The sequence below is a fragment of the Electrophorus electricus genome, chromosome 16 (assembly GCF_041902795.1).
Source record: "Electrophorus electricus isolate QZ-2024a chromosome 16, ASM4190279v1, whole genome shotgun sequence".
NCBI classification, from domain to species: Eukaryota; Metazoa; Chordata; class Actinopteri; order Gymnotiformes; family Gymnotidae; genus Electrophorus; species Electrophorus electricus.
The window spans coordinates 14,872,302-14,896,887 of record NC_137512.1 but is presented as its reverse complement, the minus strand read 5'-3'; the positions used below and the strand labels follow the sequence as shown (position 1 = coordinate 14,896,887).

At 37.1% G+C, this 24,586-nt stretch overlaps 1 protein-coding gene across 5 annotated transcripts; it reads left to right on the top strand.

Moving 5' to 3' along the window:
• Nucleotides 1–1,181: 1,181 nt before the first annotated feature.
• On the top strand, nucleotides 1,182–19,299 carry fbxo38 (F-box protein 38). Of its 5 annotated transcripts, none has more exons than XR_014117549.1 (21): nucleotides 1,182–1,272; nucleotides 2,247–2,505; nucleotides 2,839–2,972; nucleotides 3,334–3,497; nucleotides 3,625–3,790; nucleotides 3,905–4,180; nucleotides 4,996–5,089; nucleotides 5,167–5,297; nucleotides 7,154–7,324; nucleotides 9,281–9,423; nucleotides 9,667–9,850; nucleotides 9,938–10,321; nucleotides 10,406–10,972; nucleotides 11,906–12,006; nucleotides 12,082–12,184; nucleotides 12,939–13,105; nucleotides 13,399–13,544; nucleotides 16,123–16,226; nucleotides 16,820–16,933; nucleotides 17,746–18,465; nucleotides 18,945–19,299. XR_014117549.1 is itself a non-coding variant. In XM_035532319.2 (21 exons), the coding sequence occupies exons 2-21, from the start codon at nucleotides 2,372–2,374 to the stop codon at nucleotides 17,922–17,924; spliced, it is 3,387 nt and encodes a 1,128-aa protein (XP_035388212.1). In that variant the 5' UTR covers nucleotides 1,182–1,272; nucleotides 2,247–2,371; the 3' UTR covers nucleotides 17,925–19,299. The 5 variants fall into 5 exon arrangements, 4 of the variants coding, with proteins under 4 accessions (XP_035388212.1, XP_081555068.1, XP_081555067.1 ...); XM_035532319.2 differs by having other exon boundaries at nucleotides 9,938–10,072; nucleotides 10,148–10,321; nucleotides 17,746–19,299; XM_081698942.1 differs by having other exon boundaries at nucleotides 2,262–2,505; nucleotides 17,746–19,299.
• The last annotated feature ends 5,287 nt before the right edge of the window (nucleotides 19,300–24,586 follow it).

Sequence of the window (24,586 nt, the reverse complement as noted above, 5' to 3'; positions counted from 1 at the left end):
TTTGGCATAGGTATTCCGTTTTCTTGACTGTTGAATTCAGGTTTTGAGAGATAGGACAGAGCAAAACTGGGAGGACTATATAGAAAACCATGCACTATGGGTTTTTGCTGACACATTGTATTGATTAGTTAAGTTTTGTTTATTGGATTATTGGATGGCTATTAAATTGATTATTAAATGGACCCTTGTAATCATGTCAGACGTATATGATACATTACTCACACAAAACCTATGTTATCTACTTCTTATTGTCTTGTTTTGACAAACTAAATAGTGGATGTTTAATAATGGACTTCTATTCCATTGGCATTTATATTGTGTTTTCGCCAAACTTCAACAGTTCCACTAAGATGCTTATAATACAAATTTTCACAATCACTTTTTAAAAACTCTGGGAATATTGTTTTGTTTCAGTGTATTGTACATTTTGGGTCTATTGCTCTGTCATTAACTTAGCTAAGGTTTACAGTTAAAAATCAGAAAATCAGCATGGTCAATTGTACCTCATACTCTACAATGATGACTTCATAATGTGCTGACTGACTTATTTTACAGGTTTTTTTAAGATGAGGTTCAATTTAGCTTCTCAGACTGAAGAAAAAATGACATAACCCATCTTGTTTTAAAAATGTGGCTTAACGTTTAAAAACATGTACTTAATTACACAAGAGAATATTCAGGCTAATTGTTATCTAACACCACAAATCACTTTAAATGGCTATTTTTTATAAATCAGATGTTTACATTTTAGTTATATTCACTACATTAGCGTTAACCACATATTATTGTAATTGCATGTAAACAATCATGAGACGTCTTCTGATTTAACCCCCAGTGGATTGTATTATTGAGCTGAATTGACAAAAAAACAAAAACAAAGCAATAACAATAAAACGTTCAAGACTGTAGACGTCAATGAGCAATGGTTCTTAACTCCAGATGATTTAATGTTTGTTAGCCATTTAAAATAAAAATACACTACAAAAACGTCACATTCTGTTTCATGTTTCTTCTTCTTCTTCGCCATTTACAATAAAAATACACTACAAAAACGTCATATTCTGTTTCATGTTTCTTCTTCTTCTTCTTCTTCTTCTTCTTCTTCTTCTTCTTCTTCTTCTTCTTCTTCTTCTTCTTCTTCTTCTTCTTCTTCTTCTTCTTCTTCTTCACACTTTTGGAGCCTTTTATTTTGAAAATCCCTGTCTGTCGTGCAAGGCTCGACAGTGCTGCTGTCTTTATACAGCTGACTGAACGGAGTCTGTTCGAAAACAAGTGAGCTTTTTACTGTTCCATTCTTCTCATTGAGGTCCATATTACAGTGTTTTGTTTGTGGGTTTAGTCTGGATTAAAAATAAATGCCAACGACTGAAGCTAATTAGCTAGCTAGCTAGCTTAGCAACCCACATACTTAAAATCTACGATAGCTAGGGTTAGCTAGCGCTAGCAAGCTGAGTTAAATAGCTGGGTTAGCTAGCTAGCTTATCGTTGTTTCTTAGCTAGCGTCAACTAAGCAAGCAAAAACAACTCATGTCAGTGCATGTGCGTTTTGAGATAACGCGTATTGGCTAGTTCTCCACATTGTAAGCAACTGAATGAAGTAACTCGTTATTATTGGTTTAGCCCTCTTAGTATAAATATACGAGTAAATTTAAATGACTGTTGTTTGACACTTTTTCTTAGCAAGCTAGCTAAGTAGCTCATTGGGTGTAAAATAGCTAGGTAAGTTAGGTTAACTGGCTTGCTAGTTAGGTTAGGTTAACTACCTAGTCAACTATCTAGCTAGCTATCCTAGTTGGATAGTTGATGTGGGATGACAATTGGAGGAATCTGGGCATTTTGGTAACCTACATGTAATGTTTAGCTCTTTCCATTTGCCGTTAACGTCTCAGACACAAAAACTAAAATCCTTAGCATTCACTTTAGTTTTTATCATGTTACTGAACGTTATAGCTAACTATCATTTTATGATATTATTTTGAAGACTTTCTCGTAGAATTTCAGTATCTTGCATTGCGATATCGGGCTGAGCACATAAAATACATTTGGATGTTGTGACGTGAGGGTTTTGTGATCAGTCATGATGGCACTACCAGCAGGCTATTTAGGCTGTCTTTGACGTGTTTATTTTGTGGTTACGTGACTGCTGTAGGGTCTTTTTACAGCATCCAGCAAGCATTGTGTAGAATAATCTGCATCTCACTGCCTTGTTTAGTCTTTCTGTAGTAATGTGTTTAATTGTCTCATAGAAACTATTTCATCAGACAGACGTGATACAAGATTTTATGTAGGTCTGGATGCCCAAAAGGGGCCCTGGAGGGAGGGAGTGAGCAGCTTGCCTTCCTTGGGTGAATATCCCACTACCCTGGACATTATGGCCCCTCGACGGAAATCTACCAAGACACGGAATATGGGAGGAGGAATGGGGACTTTAAGCTCTTTACAAGAAGGGGATCCCAAAGATTACATAAATGAACTTTCACATGAGGTGCTCTGCCACATATTTCGGTTAGTATTGGTTAGAACTGTGTGCATATTTCTGTAATTAGCATCTGGATGTACAGCTCACTACAGATTCCTTTTAAAGAGTCTTGATGCATGATGCCAAAATTTCCTTACATCACAGATCTTGGAGTCAAATTGCACTCAATGATCTAATGCCAATGTTATAATGCAAAACATTATGCTAAAGATAATTTTTATTTGTAAAACTGTTAATTTGTCATTATAACAAAGTTTCCAGGGATTGAAAACATTTCCTTTTAGCCTTTTTATAAATGTAAACAGAACTAGAGTATTTGTGGATTCTAGTCTACTGTCTAAAGGCTTTGCTCACTACAGGTACCTGCCCATGCAGGACATCATGTGCATGGAGTGTCTGTCACGGAAGCTACAGGAAGCAGTAACTCTTTACTTGAGGGTGGTGAAAGTGGTGGACTTATGTGCAAGCCGGTGGTGGGAATACATGCCTTCAGGTTGGTAGAGTATATTTTCAGCCAACCAGGTTGTTTTATCAGCATATATGTGCTTCTTCATGGTCTTCTACCCACTAGGGGTAAGTGTTCTGATGATATACTTCATTACTACAAGAGATTGCCTCACAATACACTTTTCAGAGTATTTCAACACATTTACAGTTTCTTGTGATGTCTTTCACATATGTGCATTGGTGTAAACTATAGCATTGCTAAATGCAACATCTAAAATGACAGAAATGTGCAAAAGCTTTGGAATGCACATAATCAATATTAAAGAAGGGTCACATCATCCTGTCCCATAATTCTGTCATTAAAGGGTGGTAGACTGATGTTTTAATTGTATGTTCTTTCAATGTAGGATTCACAGACTCAAGTTTCCTCACACTCCTGAAGAAGATGCCTGATTTAGAGCAGTTGTATGGTTTGCATCCACGTTACCTAGAGCGCAGAAGGGTGAGGGGATATGAAGCTTTCAGTATTCCCGGTGTTCTGGAGGCTCTTCAGGCCTGCCCTAACCTTCTGGTGAGTGCAGAATGTACAAGTGAATAAAAATGTTGGTGAGGAGCTTATCCTGATTTCCTGAAATTCAGATAACATTTAGGTATCTGTTTTGTTTGATGTATTTATTTATTTATTTACTCATTCAAAGGGTGTGGAGACATCTCATTTGGAGCTGGTGGAAGCAATTTGGAACTACATGCCTCAGGTTCACATCCTTGGAAAGTTCAGGAATCGCAATGGAGCCTTTCCTATTCCCCCTGAGAACAAACTCACTATTCCAGCTGCAGCTAAAATCCAGACCCTTCATCTTGTTGGTAGGTTTAAAGCTGTTACTGTTTGTCTATTTAAAATTTTTGTGATTTAGCATCATTAACGTTTTGGTCTACACACTGTCCTATAAATATTGTCTAAAATTTTCCATTCCTCAGGGGTCAATGTACCAGAAATTCCTTGTGTGTCCATGCTTAGACATTTGTATATGAAGTGGGTGCGCCTTACAAAGCCTCAGCCCTTCAAAGACTTTTTGTGTGTGAGCCTGCGAACGTTTGTCATGAGAAACTGTGCTGGTCCCACCAACTCCTTGAAGTATGTGCCACTGGTGACGGGCTTGGCCTCTGCCCGTAACCTGGAGCAGCTAGAGCTTGTAAGGGTCCCCTTCTTAGGGGGACTGATACAGCATGTAGTGGAGGACAGCTGGAGGTCAGGTGAGGGAAAAATGCTGATTAGTCCACTCTGTTAATATGTTGTTCCTTAGGTCTCACAGTAGTAAAATTTGCTTTTCTCAGGATCTCAAAATAGTTAACAATAACATAAATAGCCATAAGAAATAATATGTAACGTGTAAAAAAAAAAAAAGTCAAATACTAGGGATGCCCCAAGCTTTTTTGCAAGTCCAATATTAGTTTACCGTGTTATGCTCTGTTTACAGTAGATGTTGTAATAAAATTACATTATCCACAACTTAGGGCAGTGAAGGCCATTTTAAAAAGAGTCACAGTTGCACCTATGGCCACCTCTGCCACACTTGGCATCACCACACCATGTCTTGTATCACTGAAAAGAAGCTTGTTTCATGTAGAACTGAACTTATTCACTTATTTCAACTGTCTTTGTACTGACAAAAACATTCCCACAAAAAGTGCATATTTTCTGAGATATCATTGACTAATGTAGACTTTTGGCCTGATTTGGTAACATTCAGGATGTGATGACTTTCAGAACAAAATTCTCTCTTTCTATAATATGTACATTCTGAAGCATATTCCAGGATTTCTCAGTTCATTGCTAATGGCCTAATTTATGATAGCTGCATGTTTAATTATATATCATTTGCATATCTAAATGTAATATTTACATTTAATTCATATCTAAATTTAATTTTTACATTTACTTAAAATAAGAGTAAAAGAATATAGTATATAAGTAATATATTGGCAAACGACAAAGGCAGTTTGTGTTTAAAGAAAAAAAGGTAACCATTTGACTTTTCTGTCATTTTGACAATATTTTTATGTCCTAGGGGGTTTTCGAAATTTGCACACTATTGTGTTTGGTGCATGTAAGAATGCACTTGAAGTTGACTTGGGCTACCTCATCATTACTGCTGCACGCAGGTGAGGGAGGACTTTTTGTCTTAAAGGTATTGTCTTTCAGATGTATTTTAAATTAATGTAATTTCATTACATCACAGGCTGCATGAAGTTCGAATCCAGCCTTCCTTAACCAAAGATGGCGTGTTCTCAGCACTAAAGATGGCTGAACTTGAGTTTCCCCAGTTTGAGACTTTGCACCTTGGATATGTCGATGAGTTCTTACTACAGTGTGAGTATATATACAGTTTAGTCATGTTCATCGGAAAACGAGCAGCAGTTTTAGGCCTTCAGATTTTTAGCCATGCTATTTTTTAGGCTTGTTCAAGAATCAGATACTTGTAAAAGTGCTTCTAAATCTATTATTAGTTTCACCATATTTGACTTATTCCTTAATACTGTAAATGTTTGTTAATAAATAATTTAGCTTTAGCACAAAATAGTTTTCATTTGTTTTCACTACAAAAATTTAACATGGATTTTATTATACCTAGGAAATGGATTTAAATAGTGAAATAGTATAGTGTCTTCACAATTAGAAAAACAATCCTAGACTTAATATTTCCATGTATAACTTAAAAAATTGAGCCTATATACCAACAATTTCAGTGGTTCAACTGATTTTAGCTTTTTTGTTGTATTTGTATGTCCCATACTAGCCTGGCCTGGGAAATATAAAACTAAAGTAGCATAGCTGAATTATTCATTTGCTTTGTAAATGATGACAAAAAATAATACACTCCTTAATAATAAGGAATTATACCATTAGACCCACACAGTTAGATCAGACTCTTGAGGCAACAGATGGCTCTGATACAATCTTAGCCAATTTACCACTTGTGAATTATTTTTACTCACCCAGTTGCTCATTCTGAAACCCAGTTTGCTTTGACTTGAAAAGAAGGCATTTTATTTCATGGTGCATGATCCACATTAACAGTTTTAAAACATAATTTTACATTGTTACAATTCATTTCAATAATAGAATACTGTATGCATGTTATTATAAATGAGGCTCCAATAATCCCTATGAATTCACTGAACACAGCAAATCAAAAACCACAATAATAAATATGAACAAGAAAGGGTTAGTCAGGAAATGCATCAAATCTAAAAATGCAACATTTAACAGTACTCAAACTGGAAACTGTTAGTGTTTATTAAGCCTCATGTGCTTGTTATTGATCAGTTATCCCATGAACAGACTGTGTGATGGCAGAATATAAATGCAGTATGAATACAGAATACCCTTTATTTGTAATATCCATCTAAATCAATTAAGCATCTCTTCTAAAGCACATATTCATATTCCTTTTCATCACTGACACTCACTTAAGAGACAGTGACTGGTTTCAATAAATAATTATGTCTTAGGGGTGGGTGTAAGTAATGCAGTCTTTCATAGCAGTTGGGGCATTTGTTTTTGTTAGTGTGTCCGGAAAGTATTCACAGTGCTTCACTTTCATTTTGTTATGTTACAGCCTTATTCCGAAATGGATTAAATTCATTTTTTCCCCTCAAAATTCTACACATAATACCCCATAATGAAAAAGTGAAAAAGGTTTGTTTGGAATTTTTGCAAATTTATTAAAAATAAAAAACCCAAAAAGTCACATGGAAAAAGTGAAGAGCGGGGAATACCTACCGGATGCACCGTATGCAAACATAATTAAACCATAAGAATAGGTTTGGTAACCAGATGTTTCTTCTTTTGATCAAGATATCAAAAAATACCACAAAAATGTCTTGTTCACACCACACACACACACACACACACACACACATACGTATGTGTATGTGTATGTGTGTGTGTGTGTGTATGTGTGTGTGTGTGTGTGTGTGTATGTATGTGTGTGTGTGTGTGTGTATGTGTGTGTGTGTGTGTGTATGTGTGTGTGTGTGTGTATGTGTGTGTGTGTGTATGTGTGTGTGTGTGTGTGTGTGTGTGTGTGTGTGTGTGTGTGTATATATATATATATATATATATATATATATATAATAAATAATAAAATTTGTATTAAACACTCATTAGTGAGTGCTCAGTGATTTGATCTTTTCTTTTTTCTGTTGGTATTTCCTCTTTTATAGGTAAATTGAGTCATACTGAGTTAGTGAAATATGGCCTTGCTGATGTAATAGAGAATCCAGGGATCATCACTGATATTGGAATGAAGGCTGTTAATGAAGTATTTGCCTCAATCAAATATTTAGTCATTTACAACTGCCCTCATCTCCACAACCCACACAACTGGATCACAGGTATTAATAACCATTTCTTGATTGTCTCACACCTGAAGATGAATAGTTTTCATATCTAGTTGAATATTTTGCATCCTGTGAATTCTGTCAGAGAAAGGCTTATTTACAGAACGCTTATAGTTAGAAAAACTGATGTTTAAGAACTATGTTGTTCCAAATACATGTCAAGCTCCTAAATGTTTGATTTCTAAATGTAGTATTAGCAGATCAGAATCAAATGGTAGAATTGAGTTTCTTAACATTTTCCTCACTGAAATGCAAATTATTTTATATACATACACAGTGGAGTCTGTAGGCAAATAAACAGTGGTATACTTTTTGTTGTTTTTGCTCTGTACTCATGCACACTGAATATGAAATTAAAGAATTTTATTAAATAATAAAGTAAAGAATGTGAGCTGCATTGCATATATGAATTACAACCTTTATACATAAGTCGCTGGACCATAAATACTTAAATAATTGTGTGACCTGTTTTTTCTTGGCTAGCTGAGTCCATTACCTGTCATCATTAGTTTATGCACAATAGAGCTTTAAAAAAAAGGTCTAAAATTATTCTGGTACAGCATTTGCATCAGTTGATGTTGAGGGACAGTAAATGCCATCACGAAGCTGAAAAATCTGAATAAATCAGAGATATAGCTGACATTTGGTGTCAAAATGAGCTCTTTGATAAGAAGCAAGAATGGGCTCATTACTGAGAAACAAGAATAAACGTGAGCAGTGATGGCAAAAAACCTGGCAGACCATGGAAGATCACAAAGAATGCTATTAGTTATCAACAAACAATGCTGAATGGAAAAGAACAATATAGAAGAAATACTATATTGCAAATGTGGGATAGCATCATACAAGATGCAACCTAGTGTCTTGTGATTGCCTGAAATCTGCAAACAATAGACACTCAGTCATTGTTTGCAAAGGATTTGCAATCAAGTAGCAGACAATTTAAGTTTGTTTTGCATTTGAAATCCATTTCTCAATGCCTCACATGGGGAGAATTTATAAACATTGCATGGGGAGTCATACTTTTGTTTCAATAACAGTCAACTAATGTAAACTATGTATATATATATATATATATATATATATATATATATATATATATAAATAAGATGTTCTGTCATGCAATACATACTCAGTCATAACTGTAAGTTGCTTTGGATAAAAGCATCAGCTAAATACCATAAATGTAATATAATTTTATTCAGTTTGCTATGGTAACTGCAAGTAGATTCAACAGTCAACCCTGATTTACAGATTTACATTTTAGAATTGAAATTTTATGCTCTGAATAAACGACAAAACGGTAAGATGCACAGAAAAAAACTGTACTGTGTGACTACTGTGAATTTGCTGTTTTTGAAAATTTACCAGGGTTTGTAATGATTCCCCAAGTGGAATGTGAGAAGTTGTAAAAGAATTGCAAGTTACTGAGACACTAAAGCTATTGTTGAGGCTATGTTGCAATAAATTATGTGAAAGAACAATTTTCTATGCTTCAGAGTGGAGACAAGGCATTTACTTCAGAAGACACATTCATTTTTTAAGATGGCTGTCAGAATTTGATGTGACATATAAACATCCTGAGGAATCACTGTGTAATTGTGCCTGTGTACACTTTACAGTCATAAAACTACTTTGTTACTTTAAAAAAAACCAAAACAAACAAAAAATATGACATTTTGCACCTTATCTTCATAGTTATTGTTCATTTCAGATCCAGTGTGGAGTACAGAGCTAAAGTAACACAAACTGTCATTCCGTTCAGTTAGTGCTATAGAATGCACTCAGTGAAATAATAGTCTGCTACTTTGATCACATAAAAAAACCCCAAGTCATTAGGTAAAATCTGCACCATATTTCCTTACAGTAAATTTGACCACGGTAGTGTCTTCTCAATGCCCAATTTATGCATATATTCTGAATGACTAATAAATTGATCTTTTCTTTTAGACCATTCTCGTTGGAGCAGACTGGTGGATCTCACTCTAGTGCGTTGTCATGCCATTAAACTTGAGTCTTTTAGCCAATTTATTGAAATGCTGCCCAATCTGGAGTTCATCTCCCTAGACCAGATGTTCCGTGAGCCCCCCAAGGTGAATATGTTCAAAACACATCAAAGAATCTCATTCAAATACCAGCATAGTTCTTGTTTATAAGAAGCAAGAATAATGGAAAATACTTCTGTTAAACATATTGAACCTTACCTTAGTGGTTACTGATTCATTCCTCATGTACTCAGAAAATCTGTTTCTGATTCTAACTGTCCAGAAGGGGACCCACCTGGTCAGGCCTGAGTAGGTGTGAGATCCTGACACTGCTGCATTGTCTTTTTCAAGGGTTGTGCTCGGGTCGGTCTTAGTGCAGGCACAGGTATTGGTGTATCATCTGCTCTGGTTAGTAACCAGAACCCTAACAACGGCAACGACAACAACAACAATCACCAGAACAACAATGCTGCTAATATTCCTCCACGTAATCGTGACAACCATGCTGTTGACATGCCACCACACAGAGTTGAAGGCATGCTATCCTTGTACTAGAAAGAAAATATCTATTTTATTATTTATTTATTTTTGAGTCTTGGACTGATCTGTGCTTTTCATGCAGAGATCCCTGATGTGGAGGGCATGGTGGTGGAGAACATTGAAGCAGAGCCACAGGCTACAGCTGCCAGTCAAGGGGAAGATTCTCAAGGGCTCTGTCAGGCACAAAATCCTGCACTAGAGGATGAAGAGCAAGCAGGTATGAGATGCATCATGACCCCATTAGTTTTGCTAGGGATGCCTTTTGCTCATAGTTGGCTTTTCTGTCCTTTAGGGCCCAGTGGTGTGCAGCCTGCCATGAAGAAAATTCCAGTTGTGGTGTCTGATTCTGACAGTGAGGATGAAGAAGGTCCAGTCAAGACCCAGGACAGTTTTCACTCACAGCAGCAGTACGATGAGGCAGATATGCAGAAGAAGAATGGGGCTGCAGAAGAACCAGCTTCAAGAGGTTTATCATATTGGGTCATATCACCATGAATAACGGTACAAATTTGGATCCAGCAGTGTTCCAAATGACGCTCTGTTTTGACAGGGAAAGGGAAAACCCCACTGCGTCGACGGGGTTCGCAGTGTCCCAGCTGTGAGAAAGGCTGTCAGGTGACCAGTGAGCAGATCAAAGCAGACATGAAAGCAGCCAGCGAATTGACCGAGGACAGTGCCCGAGACAGAAATAGTGGAGCTGCTGGCCACAACACCGCCGGGTGTGTCTGCTCCATCCGCTGGAGAGAGGAGTCCGTAAACCCCGAGGGGCGAGCAAGGTCAGGAGCAAGGGAAGAAGGCCCAATGAGGACACGTTGCGCTTGCATCCGGGCTCATGCTGGCGCTGAGAGCAGCACTCGCACCACCCTTAGCCAGCCAGGAGGAGGAGAGAGCAGATCGGCTCACCATGTCCCTGAACAGACAGCCAAGGCAGAGCAGTCTGAGACCAGGCACAGAAATGCCCCTCCAAGGATTCCGAGCGCCGCTGAGGGGTGTGGCACTGCAGGGCTCCAGGGAGAAGCTGTTCCTTCACATAGAACCTCCAGGGACATGTTTTTCAGGCGGCCGGTCACACGTGCTTGCAGCAGGCTGTGCTCCGTCCCCCTAGTGTCTGAATCAGGTAAGGGCAGGACAATCACACTATGTGAGAGAAAGTGCACCAGGTTGCCAGTTTATTAGCTACACCCCCCCCCCCCCCCCCAAAAAAAATCATAAACTGACAGTGTACAGTAGAAACAAAGCAGATCCATGTTTCTATTCTCAGTTAGTGTTTAACTGAGCTTTGGAATAGCTAAAATGACTGACAAATCCAGGTTCCTCTTGCATTATGCTGATGGAAGGACCAGTATTTGGCATTTGAATTATAAGTAGAGTCATTATGTTTGGTGTAAACAGGAGAGGCTGGTGGTAGCAATGTGATGGACTGGGGAATATTTTCTTGGCATCTTTTTGGCCCCTTGATAGCCTCTGAAAATCTTCTGAACAGCATGGTATATCTGACCATTGTTGCTGACCAAGTGTATCCATTTATGGCTACAGTGCTATGGAAATTCCCATATGATAATGCACCATATCACAACGAATATTTGGTCACTGAATGGTTCTAGAAAAATGACAGTGAGTTTTCTTTGTGTAAATGTCCTGCACAGTCCTCGGAGCTTAATCATATTCAGCATCTCTGGGATGAAGTCTAAATGGCTGTTTTGAAGCAAGACCGCAGATATCCAGTTTGAAGCAGCGGTGCCACTCAGTTATTTCTGCATGGTATAACACACAGTGCATCCTTTGTATAAGCCATGACCAGGCATATCTTTGCTGCTGTGAATGTCAAGGGATGCACAACACACTGCTTGATAGGTGTATCTAATAAACTGGTAACTATAGATTTATCTCATTAATAGTTAGAGAGATATACTACTTGGGAGTAATACATTTTAGACAATATCAGTAGATGTTGCATAAATCTAGACATAAAGATTCAAAGTTTTAGGATAGTTTAAAGACATTTCAAGGATTTTAAATATTCCTGGTATGCTCACCACCATTCTTGTAGAACTCTCCAAGCCCAAACCTCGGGCTGCAGTAAAAAGGAAGCGCACAGCAGACAAATCCACCAGCACTAGTGACCCAGTGACTGAGGATGACCATATACAGGTGGGTATGTACAGTCCTAGAGGATCAGGAGTTTACTGTATTTAGTGTTAAATATATATTTTTTTTTCTTCCTAGGTGCTCTCACTAAAATCAAAAAACCTTGTGGGGATTACCCTCACAAACTGTGGTATCACAGACCTGGTGCTGAAGGACTGCCCTAAAATGATGTTTATCCATGGTGAGTTAATTTAGGCTGCAGAGAATAGTAGAATGACCATAAATTATCAAGATGTAGTAGAGGCTATAGCTAGATTTTTCCAGCAATTATAAACTAAAGGAAAGTTTCTATAGAGCACATTTTAAAAAACAAAAGCCAACTAAAGTGCTGTACATAGTTAAGAATGGAAGAAAAGCACTAACAAATCAGGTAAAACAGGACAGGTGGGTGTGTAATACGTGGCCACTTTTTAACAATAAAATGCTAAAGTAAAAATGTATCTTTTAAGTTTTGACTTAAATACAGTGATGGAGGAAGCAGACCTAATGCTTAGTGGTAGGCTTTTCCACGGCCTTGGCAAAGCTGCTGTAAAGGAGTGCTCATCTTTTGGCTTTAGCTGAGAGTGTGGAACTGTCAGCAGTGTCTGGTCTGAGGAGCAGATATGTCTGCAATATAAAATGGATGGTGCCAGATTGGTCTGATTATTTCTAATTATTAAAAGCAATCTAAAAAGCATAAAGCCTGCATAAAACATGCTTTAAAAAACCCCACAATTTTACTTCACAATTTTAACCATACTACTGTGGCATAGCTTAATGACTGTGAATGTCCATTCAATTTAAGATAATTTATGAATGATTGATTGATTAATTTTTAACCCCTTATTTGGCAAAACAGCCAAAGTTTGGCCCATGCATGTATCTCTCCCCCCCCCCCAACCAACAATAGTCCAGTTGGGTAGAGAACTAACTGTGACTTGCTGCTGTCTGTCCAGCCACTCGCTGCAGGGTACTGAAGTACCTAAAGGTGGAAAGTGCTCCCATAGTGAACCGCTTTGATTATGCCCAGTGCAAGAAGCTGGACATCGAACAGGTCCTGGATCAAGTCTTGAGCATACCACCTGAGAGGAATCGTATTGTCTACATGCGTCCTATGCAACAGGTTAGTCACACAAGCTATTTATGACCAGTACAGATTTCACTGGTATATAAAGGCATGATTTACTGCTCATTTAGTCATTTCAGGAATTTCTTATTCAGTTCTCTTATTTCTTATCTACTGAGGCTGTTACCATTAGAAGCTATTTTTGTTCTTTCCCTAGTTTTACAGTGAATGGTCCTGTAAGAGTTTCAACAATGACCATTTTAAAGTGTGTTTCAGCAATTACTGTTACAAAGTGTTGTCTTAATTTGATTGTAATTTTGGTTTAGATAAGTATGACTTGTTCCCTCTAGATTGATTCGTTGGCCCTGGAGAAAAAACTGTTCAGTGGTCCCTACCCATACCACATAGCAATTATCCATGAGTTCAGCAACCCCCCCAATGTCAGAAACAAGGTGCGAGTTCGGAGCTGGATGGATACTGTTGCCAACATCAGTCAGTATGTACATCTGTTTACACCTATTTTTAAGCATAGTCTTGCTGAATTGATGGGTGCAAATGAGTTTTAATGACTCATCATGGATGTATATCCTTGTACTATACAGTGATTGATAATTCATTTTAAAAAGCAATATTGTTTTGTTTGGAATGATTCAGACTGGTTTTATTTATTGAATGTCTTTCAACAAAGAACTTTATGTATATTGTTATTTGTTTGTTATAATACACACAATGCACAAAGTATCTAATGCTTAACCTCGTGTGTGTGCTGTCTGCAGCCCTAAGATCTCAGATAAGAGATTTTATTGCGAAGTTCTATTAGAGCAGTTGCACCCCTTACAAAGTTAAAATGAAATGTAACTGCAAGCAGCAATTATGGGTTCAAGCACGTATAGGCCTTAGGACCCATTGTGGTCAAAAATCAGACAAAATATGATGAGTTTCAGTGATATTACTCAGAAAATTGATACTGACTGAAAATCCTAGGACTAGTTTGAAAAGTTCAAATTTTATAAAACTAATGGATGGAGAAAAAAAAAATTAAACAAAAAGCAGCTGTAATTGCAAGGTTGTTAGGACTCCTGCAAATAATAATTTCAATACAGTTTTACACTCCTAAGTGTAAATGTGTAGATTTGCAGAGAATTGGAGAGTATCCTTAAGTATCCATAGCATTTACATTCCATCATGAATGTCCATTTAAAGCCAGTCAAATGCCATCTGAAATCTGATTGGCAAATGGAAATCATAATTTTTGACATATCGGTTAATCCATAATTTACTTTGTATATTATATCTTAGTGATGCAACATACAAACTTTTAACATTTATTCCAGCACCTATTGACATACATTAGCCAAAATCCCAAGGCCACCCTATAGTCATGTGCATAAATAGGCTGTGAAGTTTAATCAGAATTGGAAGAAGTGTTCATGACCCTGTTTATGCAAGATAGGCAAACTTCCTGAAAGATTGTTATTGAGGTTCAGACTCTTGAGAATGTTATGCCACCAAAATTGTGGTAGTAGTGTGAAAAACCTAGGACTAGTTCGCAAAAGATTATTTAGCAAATTATGCAAATTACCAAAAAATGTGTGGGCAGAGCTTAATGTTCTTTTGGACCTTTTTTGCTTGGTTTGAGCAAAATAACTTTCTCTGTATATAGTTGGGAGAGAATTTTAAAAAATGTAAAAAGTTGCACTATAGCTCTACTACCAGGCCAATGGAAGCCCCTTTCTTTTTTGTTTCATTTATTCAGACCATAAAAAGGTCCTTTTAATCTTTCTGCAAAATTTGGTGTTTGTAGACCTTACAGTCTTTGCTGCACATTGCATTTTAGCTGAGAAAAAATAATGAGAAGACATAATAAATAATGAGGAGTGATGGAAATGGTTATAAATGATGAATTCTCAGGAATTATATATATATATATATATATATATATATATATATATATATATATATATATATATATATGAGAGAGAGAGAGAGAGCGCCATCATCTGTGGGACAATAAACTTGACAAGTGTGTAACAAATTTGATAGTTCAATTAAATGTTTCTTCTTCATGCAACTTCAACGATGCTTTACTGATGTAACACTGAACTTTTAAAACTTTTTAAAAGTATTTCTGGCACTGCAAAATATACCATTATTATTAAAAATGAACAAAAGTAGAAACAAGTCCAGCATTCAGGTGGTTGCTTATAACACTTTTAGCTCTGTGACATATTTGCATTTTATAGCTATTAGTTATTTATAACTACTACAGTATTATACAGTGTCAAGCCTGAATTATTAATTATACTGCATTTGTGTATGTGCAAACGTGTGCAGACGTCAGATATCTGCATAGGTGTCACTCAGCATACTCGAACACAAAAGTGTGTGCACTAGAGGGCAGCATCCAAATCAGAACGTACAAAAAATGAACAACAAAGAAAACCATGTACAGCGTTGTAGAGAATGACTTCAAGAAAGAGTAGTGGAGGAAATAAAGAAAAACTTTATAATTTATTTATAAATCTAAACTTTATATAAATGTTTAAATGCGGTAAATTTTGACAACTGGTTCTCAAACAGCTCCATTTTGTTTTCGTGCTAGTTCTGGTTCAGGTCGAGTATTGTTTGTGTCTCCTGACCTGCCACCAACACAGCTCACAGGGTGCACAGCTCTGCACATACGAACGACACACAGTGGAGATTTTGGAGGTGTGCCTGTCTGAGCTACGTTTACAAAAAATGTTTCCCTGTATCAAGTGCAGATACATTTCTGTGCATCCTTTCACATATAAATATTCAATTCAGCCTTCATAAACCAAATCATGTTATTTGGGATTACTTCAAAGCATGGTTGCTGGCAGCTGTTGATGATTTTGGCATGCAGTTTGCACAACTCAACGACTGGTTTACTTATTAGCAGTGTCAGTGCCTCACAGTGTCAGCCCAAAACAAAAGAAGCATTGTTGGCTCATCCATTGCCTATGGAATAAAAGCAAAGTTATAAAAATTAGATTTTTTTTCTTTTATTATTCAGCTATTTTCTCTCATTACTCTTTGTTTCACCTGTCCAACAGAGAACTAATAAAGTATGAATTCTTCCCGGAGGCAACAAGAACAGACGAAGATGTAAAAAAGTATCCCAACTACCCATGGGGCCGAGACATCTATACCTTAGAGGGTGAGAATAGCTAATTCTCAGTTAAATCAGAACCGTCACTGAGAGTGTCAGCAGTGGCAGCAGATTAAACGCTGATGTTTTCCCGCTTGGATTGACCATGACCTCATTACTTGAACCAGGTGGTATTGGATTAGGTGTAGTGCAAGGCCTTTTGTTTACCTCAGTCTTTCAAAATGCAACACAAAATTTAGTTTCTTTCTTACCACTAAAATGTTTACTTTCTGCATACTTTCGAAGGTACGAGAACTTTTAAAATGAAGTGGAGCAGAGTGCTATTTCCTAACCCTAAGCAGTGTATCTCATGAACCCCTGCACAGTCCACACCTTTGCTCTGGCCTAGCCCCTCATGCCTCAACACTGTATTCATTGTTTATTATTGCATGGCTAAGGCATGTGTAGGATGCTGGGTTAGAGTGAAAATGTGGTCTGGCTTAGGGTCAGTGAGGACTGGGTTGCGAAGCACTACTAGAGGCTGCTTGTATGCTGTATCATTTTGTGTTGTGTCCCCTCCTCCCTGCTTTTTTGTTTAGAAAAGATGCTTGCTGCTTTTTGGTTCACAGTTTCTTCCTCTTATCCCCACCCATTTCTCTTAGGAGTGGTAGATGGGGCCCCCTACTCAATGGTCACCGATTTCCCATGGCTTCGCTCCCTGCGCACAGCAGTGCCCAACAGTTATGCTCGTTATGACTTTGAGGATGATGAAAGCAGTAAGTTTTGACTGGAGCACTGTGGAGTTACTTATGTTGAATTTGTAACAAAATCTACTTCTGTATCACCATTATGTTTGTATTACCCGAGTTGTGATCCACTTTGGATAAAATCATTTGCCAAACGCATAAATGTAAATGACTAGAAATATTACAGGTAGGTATAGAATTGGCTCCTCTAAAAGAGCTGGAATGTCCATCACTGCTGCTTACATTTTCACTTGCTTCAAGTTTCATATCTGAACTTGGAGAGCTAACTAGATATCTGAGGCTATCACAAGGCCATAGTATCCAGACAACCAGCAGTTGCATTTGGTGACCTACCATTTCAAACAGCCAGTTTCTCCTAATTTTTTCCTAAGCCTTGTTTCATCATCATTAAATATTTGTTACATTTATGGCATTTAGCTGATGCTTTTATCCAAAGCAACTTACAGTTATGATAATTATGAGTACAATTTGGGCAATTGAGGGTAAGAGCCTTGTTCAGGGGCCCAACAGTGGCAGTGGGGCTTGAACTAGCAACCTTCTGATTACTAGTAAAGTGCCTTCACCACTAAGCTACCACCATTTATTGATTATGTATAAAATTAATTTCTAAATGGCTTGTCTGATATCATTTGTGTGAAAACAATGCCAAAACCTTGTCACAATGAAATTTGCTCACACATGTCAGTAAACAGACATTACTTAGTAGGCATTTAATGCACTTATACAGCCACCTATTGAATGTGTCTGTGTTTTCAGGAAAGGCCCCTTTGTTGAGTCCAAACTTCTGAATTTTACCTTTTGCTCTCACCCCCTCTGCCCAGCCACCATCTATGCCCCACGACGTAAGGGCCAGCTTTCAGCCGATATCTGCATGGAGACCATTGGTGAGGAGATCTCGGAGCGGCGCCAGCTGCGGCTGGGGGTGTTCCAGCGTGTGGTTGTTGTCTTCATCCACTACTGTGACATGCACGGAGAACCTGTGGATGATGACTACATTTAAAGGCAGAGTGCAGGACAATCTAAGATGCATGAATGAAATGCAGAACACTTTTTCCTTCATCGTTTTCGATGACCATCGTTATTACAATTTGGGCCTGTTGGAAACAGATGAAATGGCATTTTCAGTTACTTTTATTTCAAGAACCGTGGATGTTATCTTATGGAGAGTGACTGCTTTGGGTATGCTATTGTGTGGTATTCATCCTCTATTAAGAAATCATCTAAAAGCCCCTGCAAGCTGTCTCTGCTTTTTGATTCACATGGGCAGAAGATATTAATCTCTCAGTAATGTCTAACTCATCTGTCTGAAAGGAGCATTCCAGGATTGGCAGAATTAACTTGTGAGGGTTTTGGGAGAAGTTGATGGTTTTAGAATAACAATTGAAAAAAGTTGTGCTGTTTCAGCTGTCATTCCTCAGCAAAGTGCTGTGTCCTGTTTGTTAATGTTAAAGCAGCAGCATTTCAGAGTTCACAGCTACAGCGCCCACATCTGGTGTGGAGAAAGATGCACGATTTGCTAAGCATCCAGCTACACACTTGAGGTGCATTCCTAAAAAATATCAAGTTTCTCATTTTGCTTATGGCATTCATTTATTTATAATTTTTTAGTAATCCCCATGTTTTAGTGTTTTCCTCTCATCTTTCCTCAACTCAGTTATTAGCATTGAGAATGTATATGCCCTTTTGCACATATTTAAACAAATCACGTTATGAGATGTTTTTGAGTGTAACCAACCCCCCCGATATGAAGCGTTATAATGGTTTAAAAAATGGTTAGTTACTAAAGGTTTTTCTCAGTCAGGTCAACATTTTTATATTAGGCATTACAAAAATAAAGAACATTTCCTGTTTATTTGTAGATGAAACTATATACTCTTTGAGAAAAATGTGAAAACAACCAAATCAGGTTAATGACCTATAAATACAATGGATGAGAGAAAGTAATTGTTAGTAAACTCCCAGTATTTTGTGTCTTTGGGGGAAATTCCTCTAGTCTCATTTTATTTTTTGCCTCATCTAGTTTTGGCTCTTTCGTAGAAGATGGAAAGATACAGCGACTGATGGTATGTGGAGCAAAGGAAAACACATGTCATAATCTCTGATGTGATGCTGAGCAGATAAACATATGAGCAAACCTTTTTGTGTCTAGTCTTAAGAAGGTAACATAAAGAGCCGAAAAGCCATTTCAGGTCTGGTTCTATGAATTTGCTCGATGGCACCCTTTACTAATATTTATGGGTTGACTAAACCCACGATAAACACTGCAGGAACCTGTGTATGAAGTTTATGTACAGAAAAACACCTTTATTATAAATCTGAGATTTGTTTTATATGTTTATATAAAATAATTTCACATAATAAAAAGGGATAATTTATGGTTTGTGCTTTTTTGGGGGAATATTTTTAGTTTTACAGTAGCAGGCTGGGAGGTAAGGATAGTGTCTAACAATGTTTTTCAGTTCTTAGTACTTAAATTGAAAATATTTTAAGAAATAATGCAGATACTATACTAAGTATACTATACTTATACTTAATACAAAGACAGTACTATTTGACTGTAATCTATAAGTGCTGAATCCTACACTGCCATAGCCTTAGGCACACCTGGCATTGCAGAGAGCATCTTTTAAATTACAGTTCACATGTTATGGGAATTCACTATCATGGCTATCCCAGTAGAGAATCCATTCCACACTCTCTGAAACATACTGAATAATCCCACAAGGAAAAGGAACATGAACTGTGCTCAAGTAAATCTTGTCACATAGTTTACACTGCTTCACAGACACTAATTTGTGTTTAAAGTTTCAAGTCACTTATAGCTTACCACTGTGTAAGCAGGAAGGGAAGAGATTTGTGACTGAAGCAATTCTCCATGCTTAGTTCCTCTCACTGTCCAAACCTGCAACATGTCAGGATGACATCTTAACCTGCCAATTTTTCTTAGACAATGAAGGTAATAAGTCCTCCATGCAATGTTTTCTTAGAACAGTGTGCATATGTATTGTCTGAATCAGCCTAGAACTGAGTAAATGAATCTTTGCCACTTCACATGAATTATTCTATATTCATTGTTTTCAGTAGGGCTCCAAAGATTTTGCTGCAATGCTCAGAAGAAAGTATCAATAATCCGTTTTTATACATCGTAAAGTAAGTCTTTTTTCAGATAGGTTTTGTGAGTTTGTGAACACTTTAAAACAATCACGATTATTAGAATTGCTCCTAAAATGTGACCTATTGATCATTATAACAAACTTATTTATTTAAGTACACATTTTACAGTGCCATATCTTTACTGAGAAACATTCCCCAGTCACAGTCCTCAGCTGAAGGTGTATGTGAACTCATATTTGGTAATTAGTGGAATCTGCCTTATTCAGCAAAAACCTCAACAAGCCCTTTCTATAGCTGCATATAAGCCATACACAGCAGTTAATATGCTTTTTTTTTTGGATTCCTCTGTACAAAACCTTTAATCCAGGTACATTTTTGGGATATCTTACCTACTTGCAGTCTTATTTTGATTTACTCCTGCACTTTGGATTTTTGTCTGCATGACTCAACCTCTTCTGAATTATTAGATCACAGGCACCCTGACATTTTGCTATACAGATTTCTAAAGCAACTTTAGAGTTCATTGGTCCCTGAATGAGGACAAGCTGTCCAGGCCCGAAGCAGCTAAGCAGCCTGACACCATAATACTGCCTCCAACATGCTTAACTGCTGGGATGAGGCGTTTGTGTCTCATACAGTGTTCTGGCTCTGTCCACTGTCTACTGTTTTAGTACTGGGAGACAGGCAGTAATGTTTTTATTTTTCATAAGCAGATGTTTTCTCTGGTAACCTCCCATTAATACCATTCTTGTTCACAGTTTTTCTTATGGTAGACCAAGGAACACAAACATTATAAATGCAAGAGATGCCTGCCCATCATCATTAAGTTGTCTCATACCTTTTTAAGGATTCTACACCATGCTCTTGCACTGAACTTTGTTGGACACCCACTCCTAGGAAGAGTAGCTGTGGTGCTGAAATTCTTCCATTTGTTAACTAAACTTCCTGACTGTAGACTGATGGAGGCCAAAATGTTTAGAAATTCTTTTGTCTTTGCACTTCACCAGAATTTTGTTGCAAGGAGCAAGGAACATTTTTAATGGTATGGCAGGTCTGTTTAAACCATGTGTTCAGTAAAGGTATAGTAATATAAACTATTGTGGCTTAAATGAAGATCAGATCACATTTTAGGAGACATTCGTGCAGAACATAATTTTAAATGGTTTTAAACAATTTTTTTTCCCCACATAACTACACTCTTGCATTGAAGCCCACTTATGAACTTTAAGCTCATAGATTTTCTTATATTCAATAACAAATTGCTTTTCAAATAACTTAATTACTTAATTACAGCCAGATAGAAACAATGTGAAACAGATCTTGATTATATGGTCACAGGACAATACTAGGCATAGCTACTGAGATAGAAGGGGATACTCATTGTACCCCTCTTTCTGCTCTTTATGTTGCTATACAAAAGGTGGTTGATATTTGTACACTACACAACACACCCATGTTTACATAAATGACAATGGATAAATACTATTGTTAGATTATTAAATCAGTCTAAATTAGGCAAAAATAATAGTGAGGTGACCATGTTAATAACAAAAAGACCAGCAGTATTTTAAATTATAATAACAATTATCTGACCTCTGATATCTGATGATAACACAATGTTCCTTGCCTACTCTGTTGGGGAAGGCTTTATCTCCTTGTCCAAGATTGGAGTTGGCCCCACGGAGGACCAGTTTCTACAGTGCTGCGATGGACTGGGCTTCCAGAAAGTTCTAATGCTTCCAGGCTGGCTGAGGTGGGTGAGTCTAAGCAAATGCTTCTTCCTGCTCCTGTTCAAACAGATACCATCACTTGCTATAAGGCTGCCACTCCTTTACATTTTTAACTACAGTATACTGCAGGAACACAGTTATCTGTGTATATATAGTAGCAGTAAAGGTTTCAGTGAGTTACAGAGAGAAACAGGATGTTTCAGGCAGATGTCCTTCTTTAGATTACCTACTAACTTAGAAAAATGATAATTTAAGATTTTTTAAAAAATCATAAACCAAGGTTTACTCTCAAGTACTTAATTTTTTGTGAATATTCCTAAAAATAGATTTGCATATGTGAAATAAAATAAATTTCCTAAGTAAAGTGATTAGATTTTGTTATCACCAAAAATGTTTTGGTCTATGCCATAATGGATTTGATTATGGATGAAAGGATGGATATATGAAACAAGCCAATCACTTTATTATAGACCTTTGGGGTGTACAGTTAAAGTCCCTATCTCATCTATTGTTGGACACACTTCAGCCATGCCTTAGATCTTTATCAATACTCAGTTTCTGACCATAATTGAAAATGTCATGAATGTACACCAACTTGTACTCTTCATTTTCTTTGAGCATAAATAAGATATTTCACATCCAGGGCAGGGCATACATATTTAATCCAAGAATTTAAACTTCCCCTCAGTTATTCTCACACACTACCACCACTAAAGGAATCAAATATTTTAAATAAATATATTTCCTGTAAAATATATGAGCATAAAATTTCCATACACATAATAGACAACAGATTTTTTAAGGTGAAACTGTAAACAAACCAGTTTCCTTCTTCTTTGTACAATAAATGATACATTAAAGCACCTGTTTATAGACATGACCTAAAAACAAAACAAAACATTTTGAATGGAAGGAATGGGACACTTTAGATGTGGCCATGTTGTAGACAAAATGTAAAGAATAAGTATATTAAGGGAAATATATCACCTAGGTTAGAGCACTGAGCTGCCAAGTTGTGGAGAACTGCTTGGCTGCCATCTTTAACAGCCTCACTGTCCATAGATGTAAACAGAAAATCTTCCCCAAACATTGCCTTTTTAAGGCTTGTTGGAGAAGGCCAGAGGACAACTTATTTTACAGGTTCACAAATGCCTACCTAACAATGACATACACCAACATTCCCTCATTTGTTTTACTATTAAGCTTTCATTTTGTTCCACTTCACTTTGCTCTCCGTCACCCACTGTCTAAATTTAGTCTTTCTAAACTGTATGACTGGCAACCCATGTTAGGAGGACATGGTTGCATATCATTCTGTGCGAGCTCAGTAAAGAGGGAGGGATGAAAAGCTAACCCTGATATTTCACAGACCAGGCATGTCGTTCCCCACAACTATTTAACCATATCCAGTCTGTCTCCATTACTACCACAGTTCAATATGTCCAGCAACTATATTTGTCTGATAGAAAGCATGCTATAAGATCAAGGTTTATTCTTACTTTTCACTCTAATTATACTTATCTAATTGCTTTTGTCCACTGGAAAGCAACTGGGTTCTCACAAAATAGACTACAGTCTATAGAATCTGACCACGAATGTTTTGTTCAGAGTTACACAATTGCAGGTCATGTACTTTTACTAACCTTGCAAAATTTACACTGAAACATTTGAAATTCACATTGCTTACTGCATACTGAAACATTTTATTCTTATCACTTAGTTGTAAAATGAAATAATTAACGTTGCTTTTTATGTCTAGAAAGCAAACACGTGAATGTTGCCAATTTTAAATGAGCAAAAAGTTAATAAAATATCATTTGTAAAGCTTTTAACAAATGTAAATATTTGTACAAAACTTATAGGTAGCTCTTACTGTTAACTTTGATGGATTTTAATAATCTACAACTAAATATATTTAGCAAGATAAAATCATTCATTTGTAGAGGTGGGGACAGTACTGCAAAATGCTGCTCTGGCAGAATAACTTACTTCTGACAAAATGTATTTGGAGTAAAACAGAAGTACTTGTATTTGTTAAATATACAGGCGGTGATGTCTCAGTGGTTATGGTACTTGACTTGTAATTGGAAGGTTGCCAATTCAAACCCGACCACCACCAAGTTGCCACTGTTGGGCCCCTGAGCAAGATCCTAACCCTTAATTGCTCAAGTTGTATTCAGTCATAATTGTAAATCGCTTTGCATAAAAGCATCAGCTAAATGTCATAAATGTAAATATCTGAATTTAACTCTGAATATATGCATTTGAGATTTGCAATATACACTGCCTGGCCAAAAAAAAGGTCACCACCTGGATTTAACTAAGCAAATAGATAAGAGCCTGCCATTGGATAATTACTGCATGGGTGATTGTTTCAGCTGGCAACAAGTTATTTAACCCTAACTGAGGCAGTAAGTAGCTTCTCATTTGTTAAACAACCATGTTGAAAGACGCATCCTGTGGTCGTGGAAAAGATGTTAATTTGTTTCAGAAGGGTCAAATTATTGGCATGCATCAAGCAGAGAAAACATCTAAGGAGATTGCTGAAACTACTAAAATCAGGTTAAGAACTGTCCATCGCATTATTAAAAAGTGGAAGGACAGTGGGGAAACATCATCTTCAAGGAAGGAATGTGGTTGGAAAAAAATCTTGAATGATCATGATCGGCGATCACTTAAACATGTGGTGAAATCAAATTGTAGAAAAACAACAGTAGAACTGAGGGATATGTTTAATAGTGAAAGTAAGAGCATTGCCACATGCACAATGTGAAGGGAACTCAAGGGATTCGGACTAAACAGCTGTGTAGCCTTAAGA